A 17731-nucleotide genomic window follows, 5' to 3' on the forward strand; every position below is an offset into this window, starting at 1 on the left:
TGCTCGACAGCGTGTTTAAAACGGCAAAAATGTAGCACGGGGTCCCACAAATGTTGTCGCGTTACCTTATGAGGCTTTGTGGTGCATCGCCATTGTCTCATACACAAGATCGTAAACTGCTTCCCTGTTTCTTATATTAGACTGTTCGCATTGACAGCGGAAGACGTGAATTTGTGTGTCTTGATCGAGTCTGGAACCTGTCGTTAGACTACGTACACGTATCTAAAATATCCCTGCCTGGCCGTTTGGCTTTACTGGGAAGGCAACGCTTTGGGAAGCTAACCCGGCTTCTTGGGAACTCGCACCCTTGCAAGGAACCAAAAGGAAGTTGATTTTTTTTCCTCTGAACGTTTTTGTGTGTGCATGTCCACACAAATGTGATTTCTCTTCAATTAGTGCTACTGATTTGAATTCGCCCAGAAACAATACACATCATTGGAGTTCATGAAATAAGCAAGGCCATCAAAGCCTTTTGGAAATTAAGCGATGCGAGAGTGTTTCCCTTTTTTCACACCCTAACCGGAGAAATTGCCACAGTGAAAAAAATATCTGCAGAGATTGGGGTGGTAAACACTGGCAACTACCCCAGTGTCTAGATTTTGTTATGGTTGATATTTCTGAATGGCTGCAAGAGCACACGCAGTCTGAGGGTGTAGTTGACACTAGCGAAACTGCAGATGGCTGATTCTTCTGTGTTCTCTACGCTTTCAATTACCATGGATGCTATTCCCTTTGTGCAGTTGTGGTACCTTTGCTTGTGCATTTTCTCATACCTGGAAATGTGTTTTTCCCCTCACTACTGTGTATTGTCTCTGTTGTGTATATAACCCACTGTTTATTATTATATGTGTATTGCGAAGAATAATGAGAATTTGAACTTGTTGTTACGTTTAGTGCCGTGCAATAAACATTTCTTCATTTATGAGATGTTTTTGTTAAATGGCTTGAGAAGGTGTGAATACGCGACATAATTTGTTACCATCTGTAAACGGTACTGGTAAATTGCAATTTTACATTAAAAAAAAATTTTAAAATACATGAGGTCACCAAGCCTGCGAATGATATGTTGAAATAAACACTAACAAATGCATGAGAGCGTCGGAATACCGTTCCGATGCCCGCCACCGTGAGCCCCGCTTTCCGGCCATTCGAACTACCCGCTAAAATCGGTATCCACGAAACCGAAACCGAAAGTTAGCACTTAGTTCTTCGCCCAGCCGCTCGGTACGCTACAGTCACTTCGGCCGCAGGGTTCTATTCAAGTGTCCTCTCTTACTAGTATTTCGTTCTTATGAACCAACACGCTCAGCAGCAAGCTTTGTTAAACTGTAGCTGACGGTCGGTGCACCGGTTCACCACGAAGGCGACGTTTTCATAGGCACGCTCAAAAAACTTTACAAACCCTTCAAACTTATTATTATAAATATTGTTACAATTAATAAAATAAGAGTCTTTACTGGGTTTCCCGCCCAAATGTTAACATGTTCGTAACTACCACTTTGGCGGCAGAATAGCAGGCACAACCATTCCGGCAGAAATACGCTTTACTTCCTTTTTGATTAGTTTTAAAATAACCTGTGTTATTTACCTCTTCCATAATTGTACACTATTCTTCGCGCTTCTGTGGCATTTTGTTTAAATTTGCGGCCACTAAAAAGGCGAGCGCATGATGTAATGGTGGCCCGTGGCGACACAGACGGCCTTGATGCGAGCCGCATAGATGCTAGTGCAAGATTCCTCTGTAGCGTATAGCGTGTAAAAAACTATGTTGCAGAGTACCTTTGCAGAGTATATGTTGCAGAGTACCTTTAAAAGGGCTGGCGTCTCCCCTTTGGGGGTGTTTTCCAGCCACGCCTTCTGAGTGGCAGTACCGGAAACCACTTCTCCTGAGTACATGGTACCGTCGAGGCCCTGCCATTGAAGACCCTGGTGATGCTACACCCTTGTCTTAGAGGGCCTACAGTGGCGCTGGTCTACCGCCGCACAGCCCGAGCTATTGTCAGCGGGCAATAACCGTTGTTTCATGGAAGCTTTGCTTCAACGCACGTTGGTTGACGAATGGCCGCAACGCAGAACTGCTACAAGCTGAAGTAAGGCATATACACATCTAATCGCGATGGCAGGACGCTTCAGATCTTAAAAAAAAACATGGAAAACTAACGAGTTTTTTAGCAGTGGAGCTGTTGAACAAGCCGCAAGTTTGCCGTTGCAGAAAAAATACCAATAAATGGTGGAGCGCTCGTGAGCGCGTGCCTCGCGGCCACCGCCGAGCATTCCCGAGACGCGCAGTGCCCCCCCCCAAAAAAAAAAAAAAAAAAAACTGGTAAACACCACAAGGAGCGCGAACTACTGTAAATGCTTTAAAATCCAGGAGGAGTCTTTTTCCTCAAATCATTCAATTATATTTAAGTTAGATGAATAAAAAATTATTGTATTGCCAACCAAAAAATGACCTTTCTTGTGTTGCAGATTGTCTAATAAGAATGGTTGAATGAATAGACTCATGGTACTCGTCAGCACTGAATATGAGCTGTGTAGTTTGTGGCTGCTTAGCCAACTCCTGTTTTCTAAACCTTAAATCCAACTTGGAAATTCTACCGAAATTGCTTCCTCTTCAAACGACTTAATTTCTTATCGAATTCGCGATTGCACCTCCTGCCGCTCGATTCTCGAGTCGTTTTCACGCAGTGTGTTGAACATCACATCGCCGTCTCTGTTCCCTTCATCGTTTTCAATGAATGAATGAATGAATGAATGAATGAATGAATGAATGAATGAATGAATGAATCAATCAATGAATCAATGAATCAATGAACGAACGAACGAATCAATCAATCAATCAATCAATCAATCAATCAATCAATCAATCAATCAATCAATCAATCAATCAATCAATCAATCAATCAATAGCTTTATTATCGCAAAAACAGGAAACATGTTTACAGACTGTTTGGGATAGTCAGGAGAATAGTTTCCGGTCCAATACAAAAATACACATACAAATGAGTCGCCGGTATCCACCAAGGGTCGAAAATAAAGAAAATGAACAGAAGGGAAAGAAAAAAAAGCGAAACATATAAAGCAGTATGAACATCCATTATAATTACACTCGCGTCAGTAAACTACATTCTGTTTATTCAAGTAAAACATCTCACAAGGCACTCTGAAGAACCTCGCAGTTTTTACTTAAATAGGCACATCGCTCCACATTTTAGCACCATAGAAGTCAATAAGCCTTTCGCCATAGACGTTATGACAGATTGGAAAGTTGAAGTTGGCATTGGATGCTTGCCTAGTGCTTCGAGCAGGAATAGAAAAACGTGCTAAGGGTACAGGAAAGTTATGGTTTATAATTGCATTTACTAAAAAAGATATTTGGTATTCCGGAATAATTGAAAACGAAAGTACACGCAACTCCTGAAAAACTTGTAATGACAGGACAGAGGAATGTAAAAATACTATTCTTAGTGCTCGTAGTTGTAATCGATATAACGGCGTAAAATAAAACGCCGTTTTCGAAAACATAGTACACAGCTCTTCGGAAGACTTAACTATAAGTGGTCTTCACAGATCTTTTGCGGAAGGTATATCTATACACCGCCTATGTAGAGTGGTTGGTTGATCTGAACCACTTTTTGACCAGTGGAGTGAAGTCTGCGTAATTTGTTTTGTGTGAAAGATACAACGTTTCAGGCAGAGCGAAGCGACATTTTTCTGACGTTCAACGAAGCTCGGCCGGTGCATTTGCGACTGCTCGCGAATGAAGCATACAAGAAAGGGTTGGTTTTTTAATCGTGGAAGGGCTTATGAATCTGACGTTCAACGAAGCGGCCGGTGCATTTGCGACTGGTCGCGAATGAAGCATACAAGAAAGAATTGGTTTTCTAATCGTGGAAGGGCTTATCAACTGGCGACACCCGGGACAGTAATTCCAGGAGTGCATTATTACAGATGTCCGAGTGTCGATTGAAGCCGTAGTGCGAGCCCTTGAGTAGCTCGATAACCTTCACTACGTCGGATTCACCTGCGAGGAGAGATGAAAACGTGCGCTATGACGGGCAGATAAGAAGTAAGCGATAAAGGTAAGCAAATAAGCAGATGGCTTAAGGGACGCTGACACACTTTTTTCAACTTTGTTCGAAATACCAAATGCTTGCAGAACGTAGCCAACCAACACATCTAGTACTTAGGTCAGGGGGTCGCAAAGTACATCTGCAAAAAGCTACTGCTCTGTGCCCAATAGATTGCAGAAATTTGCTCAAAAGAGTGTTCTCTCTTTCGCGGTCTTGGCGTTCTTCGACCGCTGGAATTACGTTATTGCAGCGGTGAAGCGCCTATTTACCGGCTTTCCTTAACCCATTAGGTACCGGTTTTATTTTTGTGAAATTTGTCAAACCTGAGGTCATTTTTTATCGTATATGCGTCTAAATAAGTCGCTCTGGAACTATCATTGTGAACGCGCTCTTGGTTTTCAAAATATTGCCCGTAACCTTATGGCCACGGGCCATATTGATATTGGATCGTGTGCTGCGGATAAGCGCCCAACCGTTCCTAATGGCTACGTCGCAAAGACAAGTGAATATCGGCCATCACTATTTCTTGCCACGAAGTGCACTTCGGCAGGCGCCTACGTTTGCATCCATCTGGTCACTGCCTCCCGTAAACCAGTTATATTTGGTAACGGAATTATTTATGGCGATGCATTTTGATTCTATTTTTCTATGCACGGGAATATTTGTCTACAGACGACATGCGCTCTACGCCGTGTACGGTGCCTGCGATTGTTACGACAGAGGTGTTAATCGAGGGCCCAATGATTATTACGTAATCCGGAAGCGCGTGCTCCTCGTACCCACGGGTATAGGGTTTGATGATATTAGGCCGAGCGATGGGGCATTCCTTCGGCACACGGTTTTTCCTCACTGTGCCCTGGGATTCATAGTTCTTTTATTTTTCAGGTGCCTCAATGGGTGAAGGCTGGGGAAGAGATTGTCGAAATAAAATGATATGGCAGATGACGAACTTTGATTTGAAGTTCATCCATATTTCAAGGAGTGGTGCTGCTGCTTTCCCGAAGTCCTTTGAACACTGCGTGCTTGTTCCGGTGTCTTTCCGCTTTCCTTGGTAGACTTCAAAGTTTGCAAGGTAACCATTTTTCGCATTTAAGCACCGCACCTTGTACCCGAAGCGAATTGTTTTGCCGCGTATGAATTGCTTGCAGGCATGACGACCATAATATTCTATCATGCTTTCGTCGTAACCTAACTGACGCAAAGGCTGAAAGGGCTGCATGGCCATTGCCTTCAGTAGTTTCATCAGGGGGCGCAACCTTGTCAGTCTGTCGCATAGAGTGAGGCTCGTATTGTCGGCACAGTGAAGAAACCTCATGATTTGTACGAAACGGTTTCTTCGCATGGGGTTGTGTACCATTTCCTTCCGCATGTCTGTTCCACTGTCCTAGTAGCACTTCTTCCCTACCAAGCGGTTGTAACCCGAGAGAACAAGGTCGCCAAGAAAACACTTCATCTCTTCCTTTGTGACCTCAGGTCAGGCATATTCAAAAATAAATTATACCTTCTTGTTTGTTCTGCCAATAGGTCTACGCCTCTTTCGTCAAAAAGAGCTCAGACAATTCCATAGGCGAAAGGTCATTATAGGCGGTGAAGTTTGCTTCTGGAAATACTCCGGAACTTTTCATACTATCACTATTCTTCCACTTGGCACATCGAGAGAAATTCGTGTCAGCGCGTTTCTCTTCTGCACATGAGCAGCCATTTTGTGAGTCATCGCTTTGTTATTCCCACTCTGCTTCATCTTCATCAGAATCGCATTCACGAATACGGCGGCCGTCGGCAAGAACCGTTTCAGCACCTGCTCTAAACTGCCTAAGGAATATTCGTCCGCGTAGATGGTAGCCTTCGGTGGCTCAATGTAGCTGACACATCTTCATCATTCTCTTTGAGTGTTCTGGCTATTTCTTCTAAAGTCGACCTAGGCAGACCAGAGATCGACGCATGAGTGCCGCGGAATTGCCCTACAAGGAGCGTAAATTGAAGTAACAAAGTAAGGCAAAATACGGAGCCTCAAGACCCAGCGTGAACTTATGGCAACACGTTAAATAATACCTTTTTTTACTGAGAACACATCGACTAATCTCTCCCAAATTGCCACCTGAGATTACATACTGCTAGTGCTCTAGGCGGGCCTGTGCATCACGATATTGCAAAAAAGAATATTACAAAAAAAAACAGCTTACGCGCGGGAGCGTTGCATGTCGATGCGCCAAAATGCAGAGCCACTGTTTCGATCATTCTTAGCAACTCCCAAAAACAGACAACTTGTGACACCTGCTGTCTGTAAGGGCTACCCTAAGCTATCAAAAACCATAATGCCCTGTAACTTTGGCGCGTTTTTGTAAACCTGCATAAATTAAACCACGTTCATGGGGATTTGCGTTATCATATGGTCACGCTGGTACCCTAATGGGTTGAGTTGCAGCAATGAGCGCATTCGACAGCCACCGTAAAAAGGAAGCCACAAAAGCAAAGGAGGAACGGGTGGCGTTTCTGTTGGAACCAGAAAATCGCGCAGTGCCGCTCCGTGCTGGCGATAACTACAGCTTTCGCAGTGCTTCTAGACGCGAAGGAAAGAGAGCAAGCTTTTCTCGGTAGTGTTGCGAGTCCTTTAAAAATGTGCTGTGATTTATCTGATCTGCAGCATACGCACGTATGTTGAATGCCCGCTGACAGAAAGGAATTCTACAACACTCGCTTAGTGTTCCTGATTCCAGGCATCTACATTTTGTCCTATCAATATCTGCTGGCGCCAAGCACTTCGTCTCGAACCATCCACAGCTTCCCAGCTCAAAAGGCCTAACACTCTGTAATCTAGCACAACCATCCACAAAAGTGTAATTTCGCACAATGCAAGGAGTCGACTTGGTTATGAACACTGTGAACATACTTTGCAGTTCTCGTGTAATTCACATTCGAATGTTACCGCGCGCCTGTGGAACCTGATAGAGCAGTAAAATAGACGGCTGGGCTAGTTGGGATAGAGCAACCTGCAAAACCTAAAACGGCGCGACAAACATACATTCTGCTGCCCTTAATATTACCTGTGCCGAAATACCTTGCATTCCACTCAATAACTATAGCGACAGCACTTCTAAAATATTGTGGTGGGCCGATAAGCTGCCCCTGTTAGTCGGGCCACAGCCGACACAGCTCCTCCGACCACGAAGACGACGAGGCAGTAGTGAAAAAAAAAACAACTCGAGCTCATGCATCGAATCTGGCTGGGCACGGTTCGGAATCTGGCCGCACCGCCAATAAACAGTTTTCTTACGCCTTGAGTTTCGCCTTTCGGCACTCGTGGCTCAATATTTTTGGAACCGAAGACCCGGGACAATGCAGGGACCTGCTGAGGGCTTCGAAGAGACCGAGCGTCATGGAGAAACTCAAGTGCAAGCGAGCAGCGCGGCGGGTGCGGAATGCCAAGCTCATCAATGAGGCAAGTGCCATTCTGATGGACAGGTGCGCTTCGGTAGACCAACTGGCGTCATTATACGAAAGACTTAAAACAAATAACGACGAACTTACCAAGCTAAACAATGAACTCGAAAGCTAGATCGAGCACGACGCGTTCCAGGCTGCGTACAACGCCGTTTTTGAGAATCAAGACCATGCGACGCGCATCCTTTCCGAACTGCAAAGCAGGAGCGCTCGCCTGTTACAGTCTGCGACGGTCATTTCAACGACGGCAGAGAACTCGAATCCTCAAGTCGTCGCTCCATAGAGAAACGGAGCAAGCCTTCCGAAGCTAACCATCGCTCCCTTTTACGGAGATTTGTGTAAATGGAACGAATTCTGGGAGCAGTTTCATCAGATGATCAACCAAAACCGCGGTCTTACTGTCTCCGAGAAATTCAATTATCTTCAGCTCTTCTTGAAGGGAGAGGCTGCCTCAGCTGTCAGCGGCTTATAAACGAAAGAAGCTTGCTACAAGGATGCTATCGGAATATAAAAAAGGCGCTTTGGTGACAAGCCGCATCTTGAGCAACAGTACTTCGCTATACTGCGTATGCTGAACCCCGTCAAGACATCCAGCGACACATTGGGGCTTCTCAAGCTCTACGATTATGTGCTCGTCAATATACGAGGCATCGATACTCAGGGTGTAAAGCCATCCTTCTCATCTATGCTCTGCGATATTCTTTTGCGGGCTCTACCCCATGACATTGTCGTCCAGCATCACCGCACGTGTGCCGCTCAAGCGTCTGCTCAACGTACACGAACCTCTCAAGAAGAGACTGACATGGACCACCTGTTGACGTTTCTTGTCATGGAACTGTAAAGCCTCGAGAAAAGCAATTTTGAGACCAGCAAAGGCCAGTAGCATATACCACGTCATATCGAAGGCAACGGCTTTCATTTACGTGACCACAAAACCACATCGTCCGTATTGCGGAACCACGTCAACATGACGGTCAATTTCTGCCCCTTTTGTAAGTCGACGCAACACCTGACATAAATCTACAGGACAGATATTTCTTTGCAGTAAAAAAAGCAACTTCTGACCAAGGACATGACATGGTTCCGCTGCACATGGAAAGGGTACAGAGCGCAAGATTGTCGTCGGAAAGTGTCACGTGGCAAGTGCGCTGGTCGTCATGCTTCGAGTAAGTGCGCCGGTCGTCATGCTTGGAGTATGTGTGATCCCGACAGAAGCCGTTCACAAGCACCGCGGGATACCGGTGGATCCTATGCAAGTACGACGGTGTGTGCGTCCTTTCAAGGTGGGAAGCGAGTGGTTAATGAACAGCGGAGCTCTGTTCTTCAGACCTTTCGAGCCTGGGCCGTGAGTGATGATGCCTGAAGATAGTACGTCAGAGGAGATTTCGACGGCGGCAGCCAGCGCACATTAGTGACGGAGGAACTGTGTGCGCATTTCCGGCCGATGAGCATTGGTTTCCCCACGATTGTACTGGATATGTTCGCCAACGCGAAGACCAAACCGTGTACAAGACGTGCCATCGTAGAAATCCGGCTTCGTAGTCAGTTCACAGACAATGAAGTTGTGCCGCGTGCAATTGTTATACCCCATACCTGCCAGGACATTGAGGTGACCTGCATGGAATGACCCTTCGTGGCGACCTTTAAAAAGTCCGGGAAAGACATTGCCGATGAACTGATGCAGCCGACCGTCGTAACTACAGGTGGCATAAGCGTGCTAATAGGTTGAGACCAGATGTGGACTGTGGTAACCGGAGAGGTCTCGAGATTTGAAGAAAATAAAAGCCTCATCGGAATTAATTCCAAGTTTGGTTGGACTTTCAGGGCACCACAGCCGCTTTGACAACAACCAGTAGAACCTCGAGCATGACGCTTTACGTGCTAAGAACCCATGCAGTCGAGTTAGACGAGATTGTCCACTCATTTTGGGATCTTGAGAGCATGGGTATATCGGAATCGATCGACGAATGCTCCCAACAAAACACAATCATTCCATTCAGCGCTTCGAAAAGACCATTCGTTTCCTAGCTTGGAGGTACGAGGTTCATCTACCCTGGAAGGATGGCTTTGAGCTCTCTAACAACAAGCAGGTTGCCAGCACACGGCTGCAATGACTTTTATGCAGGCTGTCTAAGAATGAGTGACTGCTGAAAATATATGAAAAGGCGATCAGATAGTACCTCGAATCAGGACACGCTGAACTAGTAGAAACCCATCTGTCAAACCCAGAGAAACTCTACTACATGCCTCACAAAGAAGTAATTAGAAAGCAGGCCCTCACCCGCATCATCACATGCCAGAGGGTGTAGGTCACTCAATGAATGCCTTGAAAGAGGTGACAACTTATATCAAGAAACGGGAAAACTTCTCCTCCGGTTCCGGACTCACCCCATCGCCATCATGGGTAACAAAAAAAGCCTTCCTTCAGATATTTATTAAAGCAGATGACAGAGATGCGTTTTGATTTCTCTGGTTTAGAGAAGGAAGTAGCTTAGAATACGTTAAGGATGAGCTCCAGGAATGGCGAATGACAATAGTTCTGTTCGGAGCAACAGGTAGCCCATTCCTACTTACCGCAGCAATCCTTCACCATTTGAAGAATACAGTCGGAGATAAAGCTGAAACGGCGGAATTGCTCAGCTAGTCATTCTACGTCGATCACCTGGTCACTGGTGCAGCCACAGAACCGGAGGTCATCTAGGTTTGCATTGAAGCGCAATAAATTATGGAGGCAGCAGGAATGACACTGAGGAAGTGGACGACAAACTCGGGCCAAGTCAGGGAGCTTCTGCAGCAAGCACAAAGAGTAGCGAGCAAAAAAAAAGGCTGTCCTTCAAGAATCCACGGCGGCTTCCCGTGTTTTTGGCCCACTCGGATTTGTCGGCCCTTTCGCAATCACGGAAAGAATACTCTTTCAAAAGGTTTGGCCACGCGGAATCGCTTGGTACGAACACTTGCCGCAACATCTGCGATGTGAATGGAACGAATGGGTACGACAGTTACTGAAAATCAACATTATCACCGTTCCTAGGTTTGTTGGTGGAGCCTTCGCTCTACCGGCAGAATTAAATACACATGTTTTTTGCGACGCAAGCCCGTTAGCATACGGAGCTGCTCTCTACATTGCCGAAAATCACACAATACAAGGACATTGGCTAATTTTGAAATCACCTGTAGCTCCGATCAAGAAAGTAACCCTCCCTCTACTAGAGCCATTGGTTGGAGAAATACTTCTTACGTATGCGTGGCTGAAGATCTCGCGACATTCAAAATAGACTACATGTTCTGGACAGACGACGATAACCTTGACTTGGATAAAGAGTGTGTCGGTCAAGTGGACGCTTTTCTTTGCGAACAGGGTCAGAGAAATCAACGAAAAGACAAACTCAACCAAGTGGAGGTATTGTCGTGGAAAAGACAATCCTGCAGACATGTTAACTCGTAATGCATCCATTGAAAAAATAATATCCACCCAAGCTTGGTGGTATGGCCCAGCATGGTTAACGGATGAAGATATGTGGCCATTGCAAGCTGTGTACTGTACCACTGAAAGGCGAACCCTTGGAAGCAGAAACGGTAACCGCAAAATCAAACCAGTTACCGGATATACAGCAGTAGAACCACGTCTCGATAATGCTCGATACAGAAAACTACCTGTGCTGCTTAGAGTCACGGCGAGGGTCTTCCGCTTCTTAAACCACTGCCCACGCCACGAAATGACCTTGGGCCTGTGACAGCTGACAAAATGATACGACTCGAAAAGTACTGGGTCAAGCTGGTTCAATCTCAAGCCTATAAAACTGAGATTGAGTGCCTTTCAAATGACACCGCTCTAGAGGGCTCTTCACCAATAAATGAGCTCAATGCTTTTTTGGATTCCGGTGGTCTACTTCGAGTTGGATGTCGTCTGTGGCGACTACCAGTTCCAGAAGTGAAACATCCAATCATTCTACCACCAAACCACCGTTTGTCGGAACTGATTGCGGTCAGATCCCACCTTTAAGTTATGCACGGCGACGTGAGGGACGCGTCGTTAATTCAGCTGAGAGAACCTTACTGGATTCACAGAGCTCAATCCCAAGTCAAACGAGGCATCCGTGGCTGCTACCTGTGCAAGCCGTTCAGAACAAGTCCAGGCAGTGCTCTCGCGGTCCCTCTTCCTGGTCACAGCTTGTCATGGACTAATCATTTCGAAATTGTGGGGACAGACTTCGCAGGGCCACTCTACATGCGGTCCTCTGACAACTCCAAGAGCTACATGGCTCTTTTCACATGTGCTACATCACGAGCAGTGCATCTGGAACTGGTCAGCTCGATGACTTCAGAAGCATTCCTGATGTGTTTCCGTCGTTTGGTGTCACGGAGGGGCCTAGCAAGAGTCATTTATTCAGACAATGTTAAGACATTCAAGAAAACGTTGTCTGACGCCAAGCGACTTCACCGGATGTTTCTACAAGACTCACGAGCAGCTGGACTCATGAGCAGCGCCGAAGTTGCCTGGAGGTTCATCGCACCTGACGCCCCTTGGTGGGGCGAGTGGTGGGAGCGTCTCGTGATAACTGTTAAGACCACACTGCGAAAAATTCTGGGTAAAGCTTTTCCCACCTTTCAAGAACTAGGAACAGCTCTTACCGAAGTCGAAGCTGCGGTCAATTATAGACCATTAACATTAATCGAGTAGGACATAGGTGAACCGTGTGCGTTAACGTTGACCGATCTCCAGATAGGACGAAGGTTTAGCGCTCTACCGCATGGGGCACCGAATGTCGCCACCACTATAACGGGCACAGGCGCTTTCCGAAGGCAACAGTATAGAAAGCGACTCACGTAACACTTCTGGACGAGGTGACACAACGAGTATTTCTTTCAGTTGCGATCAGGACACTTCGCAGCCCGACGTACGGCCACAGAATTCGACGTGGGGGACATCACGCTCGTCTATGCTCAGAAAACGCCTCGTCAAATGTGGAAGCTGGCTCGGATACTAGAAGTCTACAGAAGCGTGGACGGCCGTATCGGCTCATGCAAGATCAAGTCGTAGGACGGGCCTTCCACCACCTGGGCTAGCTAGAGACTCTGCCCATTTGAACTTGCCGCCAATTAACAAGTTTGCCGGGGCCCGGAGTATGTTCAATCTCTCGGCCCGCTGCCTCCGCCAACCAGGAAGAGGATGAGCCAGTAGTGTAATAAGAAACGCGAGCTCGGGCATGGAATCTGGCAGGGCACGGTTCGGAAGCTGGCCGCATCGCCAATAAACAGTTTTATTACGCCTTGAGTTTCGCTTTTCGGCACTCGTGGCTCAACACGTACGTGAACGGCGGCGTATGCACTTTAAACTTGAGAGCGAGTCGAATCGCCAGTTCAGGACGTCAACACCACTCTGAATCAAAACCTTTAAACCTAAAATAAAATTCACGAGAAATGGTCTTCTGATAAACAATACAGAACGAGGAGGAAATGGAGGATAAAGCCCCTATAAAGCCAAGCACGGGAGGACAGGCGACAAGCGGAATACGTTCGACAACAATAAGCAGCCCCTCCCAAGACACCGACCGCAATTACATGAACCAACAAATAAAAATTTGGCAATGGGTCTTTTGGACATACAGAAAGAAAGAGAGAGAGAGAGAGAGGTAGAGGGAGAGGAACGTCCAGTGGGATTGGTCCCCTAGTCCGGAAATCCATGAGGTAGGCAGAAAGCCTTCGCTTTGGATGCCAGGGTTATAGTTACGCTCTGTAGACGTAGCTATCACAACTAAGCAAAAAGGAGAAACCGGACAGGAACAGAAAAAGCAGCCTGGCGGGGCTAGGGTGCATGAAATGAGGACAGCGGTGGTTCATCTGAGAAGCTTCGATGACAAAAAAAGTTTAGTATGACGATAGTGAAGCGAAGGTGGCTAACCGCCCCTGTGTGGGTGTGCGTCACGGGAAAGGAGAGGAGGAAGTGTGCGCGTTTATGGGATTGAACGCGTTTACCATTCTAGTAATATGCCCACTACCTGCAGCGAAATTGCATATTCACACGAATTCCTTTGGAATAAACAAGCCTTAAGATTTTTGAAACGATTTACATAAACAGTTACTGACATGTTTTGCTTACAAGTGCCAATATAAGCGTGCCATATAACAAGAGTAGCAGCTTCCACTTTTATTATATGTACCTTTGCTGACGAGTTGTCCGTCCTCGCCGTATCGCCAAGTCTTCAGCGGGTCACAGCCCAGGCGAAGCAGAAAACGCTGGTTGTCCTCCACCGAAATGAGCTTGTCCGTGGCGCCGATCATCACCATCATTGGAAGTCTTCTTTCGAGCACGCTGGCCACCTGCTGGCAGTACTGCGAAACGGTGCCCCAACGGAGGTTAACGTTGGAACCCGCAGTCAGCTTATTCGAGGCCTGCGGTTGCAAGGGAACTAATACGCTTAGCCCAGCTCAGACTAAAGCTTTTTTTCTTGACGTGAACCTTAAATGAACAGTACACCCTTAAACCTTCCTTCAAAGTCTATAATAACCCCGTCTCACTCATAAACATTTTGTTGTTTTTGTTACGCGGAAGTAATTCAGAGCTTTCTTCAAACACGTGGAACATTTTAGGCACGTGATGTGGCGTTATATTTTCCTGAGACAATTAGCAGCAAACTAAACTTCTGAGCACATACGTTTCGTGCTTTCAAGTTTCTTTGGAATTGCATATAGCTTTGGCAGCATTTTTAATAGCGTAAGAAAAGCTAGACTGGAAAGTACCGAGGCTCAGAACGAATAACTTCCTTCTCCTCGGGGACCCAACACAAAATTTAAGTAAGGACAGTGTGGAATAAGGGAAGCATGGAGTGATCGATGTAGTGCATGTTTTAAAGCGCCACATGTCAGCAGCACGTTCCCCGAGTGTCGTAGCCGTCAGTGACGGTGAGGTATTGCTCTTTTTTACGTGCGCTGATGCTGCAATTTCCGATGATGGTACGATGATCAAGAACACCACACTGAACAACAGCTTGAAGAACCGGCCCTTACCCAGCAGACACTTAAGCTTCCGGCTTTGCGCAAGCAGAGAAGCAGTGCCGCTCAGTGCTGGTCACCATTCACCACCTATAAGGTCTGTGCCCAGTCGTAAGACGCGTTTACAGTATATCTACGTCGAGTGGTACCTGAATCCAGACTACTGGCATTGCGTTGTGCCATCATTCAAATCAGTATGCGCGGAGATGGCACCATGCTCGGAGGAGTTTCAGGGACTAGCGCACCGAGGAGGCTTGTGCAGCGGCGCGAAATGCAATTACTACCGCTGCGACGCGAACGTGATATTACGGGGAACGATTGCCTGCTCACATGGAAGTAGAACACTTCGCTATCCTCACCAAAGAGCTTTTCGTGTAACCCTCCCTCATATCCAAATCAGCCCTGACAACAGGCCGCCCATGGCCTGCAGGATTGCATAAATAAACACAAAAATAAAATAAAATAAATAGCACTGGCACACCAGCGACCACGCTCCCGAGACGCAGACCCTTGTAACCCAGTTCATCCCTTACACTCTTCAATACTGTTCGAGAACTGCTCAATGACCCAGCTGTCGTCTTTCACTGCGCCAAAAATAACATTCCAGCCTCTGTAGGACTCCTGCTCTTGTGTCACCTCGAAAGTAAACGGGAGCTCGCCCGAGAACGTCAGTGCCGTCTCCGCGCAGTTTCTGCGGCTCGAGCAAAGGAATCGGCAACGAAACGCCAGCGGCGGGGGGCTCCCTTCTATCTCTATTTCCCAGTTGGAGGGGAAAAACACACTCCTGCGAGACAACTGCGCCCTCTATCGGTCGGCCTGGGAACCTGCTCCTACCCCTGCGTGACGCATGACCTACAGCAGACTCCAGAAAAGGCTCGACTGACAACAGCTCTGCCGCTAATACACTCCTTATTCCCCAATGAATCGAATCAGAGAACATGATACGGACCCCATATCTATGAGACGAAATCTCGCGGACGGCCGGGTCGAAGGGAGGCGAACAAGGCGCACGTTTTACAGCACAGGAGCACAGGACAGCCCAACACCAAGTACTCTGCAGTGGTCTGTTTCAACACCGAAAGTTGGGCTTATTGGTACATCGTGAAAATTTAAAAGCGCACAGGGAACAAGTGACGGACAGTTCGTTCTGGTCGAGATTTCTTTTCAGGAGACCGCGCGCAGTTGATAAGATATGGGCGGTTTAAACCGTCCGAATACTAGAGTAGGCGATGGTCGAGCCGAACGTTTTGTTTTGTTTTAAAGACGATAGTCTTTTTTTGGCTACTTAAACACGAAAATTTATGACTGTCTGTCTGTCTGTCTCTCCCTCGCAATTCAGCGACAGGGTAAAGGTTATAAACATACTACAACGAGAAGTTTAATAGACAAACTTTCCAAACCAGTAGATCTGGTGCCACACTTAATATTTGCCAACATTGTTGAGCAAAAGAACACATTTTGCATATTTGTGGCACCTTCCAGTCTGTGAAGGATGACCAGCTAAGCTGGGCGCAGTCCAAGGACTGCACGAAACGAAACACACTTGTTTGTAGTTTGCGATTAAGCATAATTAGCAAATTAGCTGAACGAAACTCGGAAGGGCTCCAGCTTTATTCCAGCGGACAAACATGGGGCTGTCCGTTTCCCTCCTGCATCGCAGGCATCTTACTGCCTGTGTAAAACACCAACCTAAACCGCTCGGCCACGGATGACAGCAGACAGCTAGCACTGGGCCGTGAAACATGCACGTTTAAATTTCCGACCAGCACAACGGGCAATTGGCCATCGCTGAGGGAATGAAGTCCAGCTGCGCTTCCACACCCGCCCCTCTTTCTCCTCCACCCCCCCCGCGCACGCACAGACAACCAGTGATGTGCACGCACTTAGTCGTGAAAGACACTGGCGAAATTGTCACTGGGAAAGCTATTCAAGCTGAACAAGAATTGTACGCTTACGTCAGCGTTACAAGCGGGAAAGTTGCTCTTCATCCGGGAGGGTTTCGGAGCTACTCCACGAGGTGGAACTGGAGGCGGAAACGGTAGCGACCTTCCGTTGTTTTCGCGCCCATTCACACTTGTGTGCGCGCCAACGCTCCTTCAATTCGTGCTCTTCCTCCCAGCGAGCTACACGCGTCCGTCCTATAGTGAGTTAATGCTTGGAAGGACTCGAGCTTTAAGCACTCAAACATGGGGCTGTCCGTATCGCTCCCGCGTCACATGCATCTCAATGTATGTGTAACACACCAACCCAAGCCGCTCGAACACGCAGGATAGCTGGCAGGTCGGACGGGACCGTGAGACGTTCACGTTTAAATCCCGAACAGCACAACAGATATGCCATCGGTGAAGGCATGCACCCAGCTACGGGCACACATCCCCCCTCCCTCGACCCTTCTCACGTACACGCATAACCGGCAAACAGTGGCGTGCGCGTGGTTGGACGTGAAAGACACTGGCGAAGATGTCTCTCTGAAAGCCCTTCATGAACAATAGTTACTGGCTTACGTGGGCGTTCGAAGCGGGCAAGTTTCTTTTCATTCGGGATGGATTCGCGCCTATTCGGTGAGCTGAAACTTGAGACGGCGACGGCAGCAACTGCACATTCAGCGGCCGCAGCTTAACGTCGTTTTTGTGTCCATTGGCGCTTCTGTGCGTGCCGACGCTCCCTCATTCGCCATTTTCTTCCTCCGAGCGAACAACACGCGTCTGACCCATAGTGGGCCAAAAGTGCAACTATTGGTAACGGCGATAGTGCCGTTATCAGACGATTGGGTAACATGAAAGACGCATGGGTGTCGGCGAGGGTACAAAAATTGTGAACGAGGTGTCGGTGGTGGCGAGCAGGGGCATAAAGTAGGCTTAGCAAAGCGGCTCCACCGGATTGAAAACTGGGCGCGGTGACTGGGGAGGCGGAGGTTAGCCATATACAGCTGCGCCGTAATACTGCTGATAGGCAGTGTTTTTAATTGAAACGATGTTCGCTTGATATTTGTAGCAGCAATAAAAACTCGCGTCGAAACCAATATTGTGGCTCAAAAATACGCAAGATAGCCCACGCCCGAGCCTAGACATTGTGGCGGTATTCTAAGCCCAACGGTAGCGAAATGCTCGAATATATGGCGCGCAAGCGGCGGAACGCGGAGTCGTTTGATTTCCTTGAGCGAACCTCCACGGCACTTATTGTGGGAGGCAGACGGTGGGAGGGGCAGAGAAGAGAGGCAAGTA

General features: G+C 47.3%; 1 protein-coding gene across 4 annotated transcripts in view; it reads right to left on the minus strand.

The window, feature by feature from the left end:
- Nucleotides 1–2895: 2895 nt before the first annotated feature.
- The window catches only part of LOC144175130 (uncharacterized), a 40435-nt gene continuing 25599 nt past the window's right edge, over nt 2896–17731 (minus strand). For all 4 annotated transcript variants that reach the window (XM_077704211.1, XM_077704213.1, XM_077704212.1 and 1 more), the window contains 2 exons: nt 13676–13847; nt 2896–4024 (listed from right to left, as the gene is read on the minus strand). In XM_077704211.1, the coding sequence (XP_077560337.1) occupies nt 3885–4024; nt 13676–13847 (312 nt within the window). In that variant the 3' untranslated portion in view covers nt 2896–3884. The remainder of the gene's footprint in view (nt 4025–13675; nt 13848–17731) is intronic.

Source organism: Haemaphysalis longicornis, unplaced genomic scaffold (genome assembly GCF_048455015.1).
Source record: "Haemaphysalis longicornis isolate Haplotype H1 unplaced genomic scaffold, Haemaphysalis longicornis Haplotype H1 scaffold_3, whole genome shotgun sequence".
Classification (NCBI taxonomy): Eukaryota; Metazoa; Arthropoda; class Arachnida; order Ixodida; family Ixodidae; genus Haemaphysalis; species Haemaphysalis longicornis.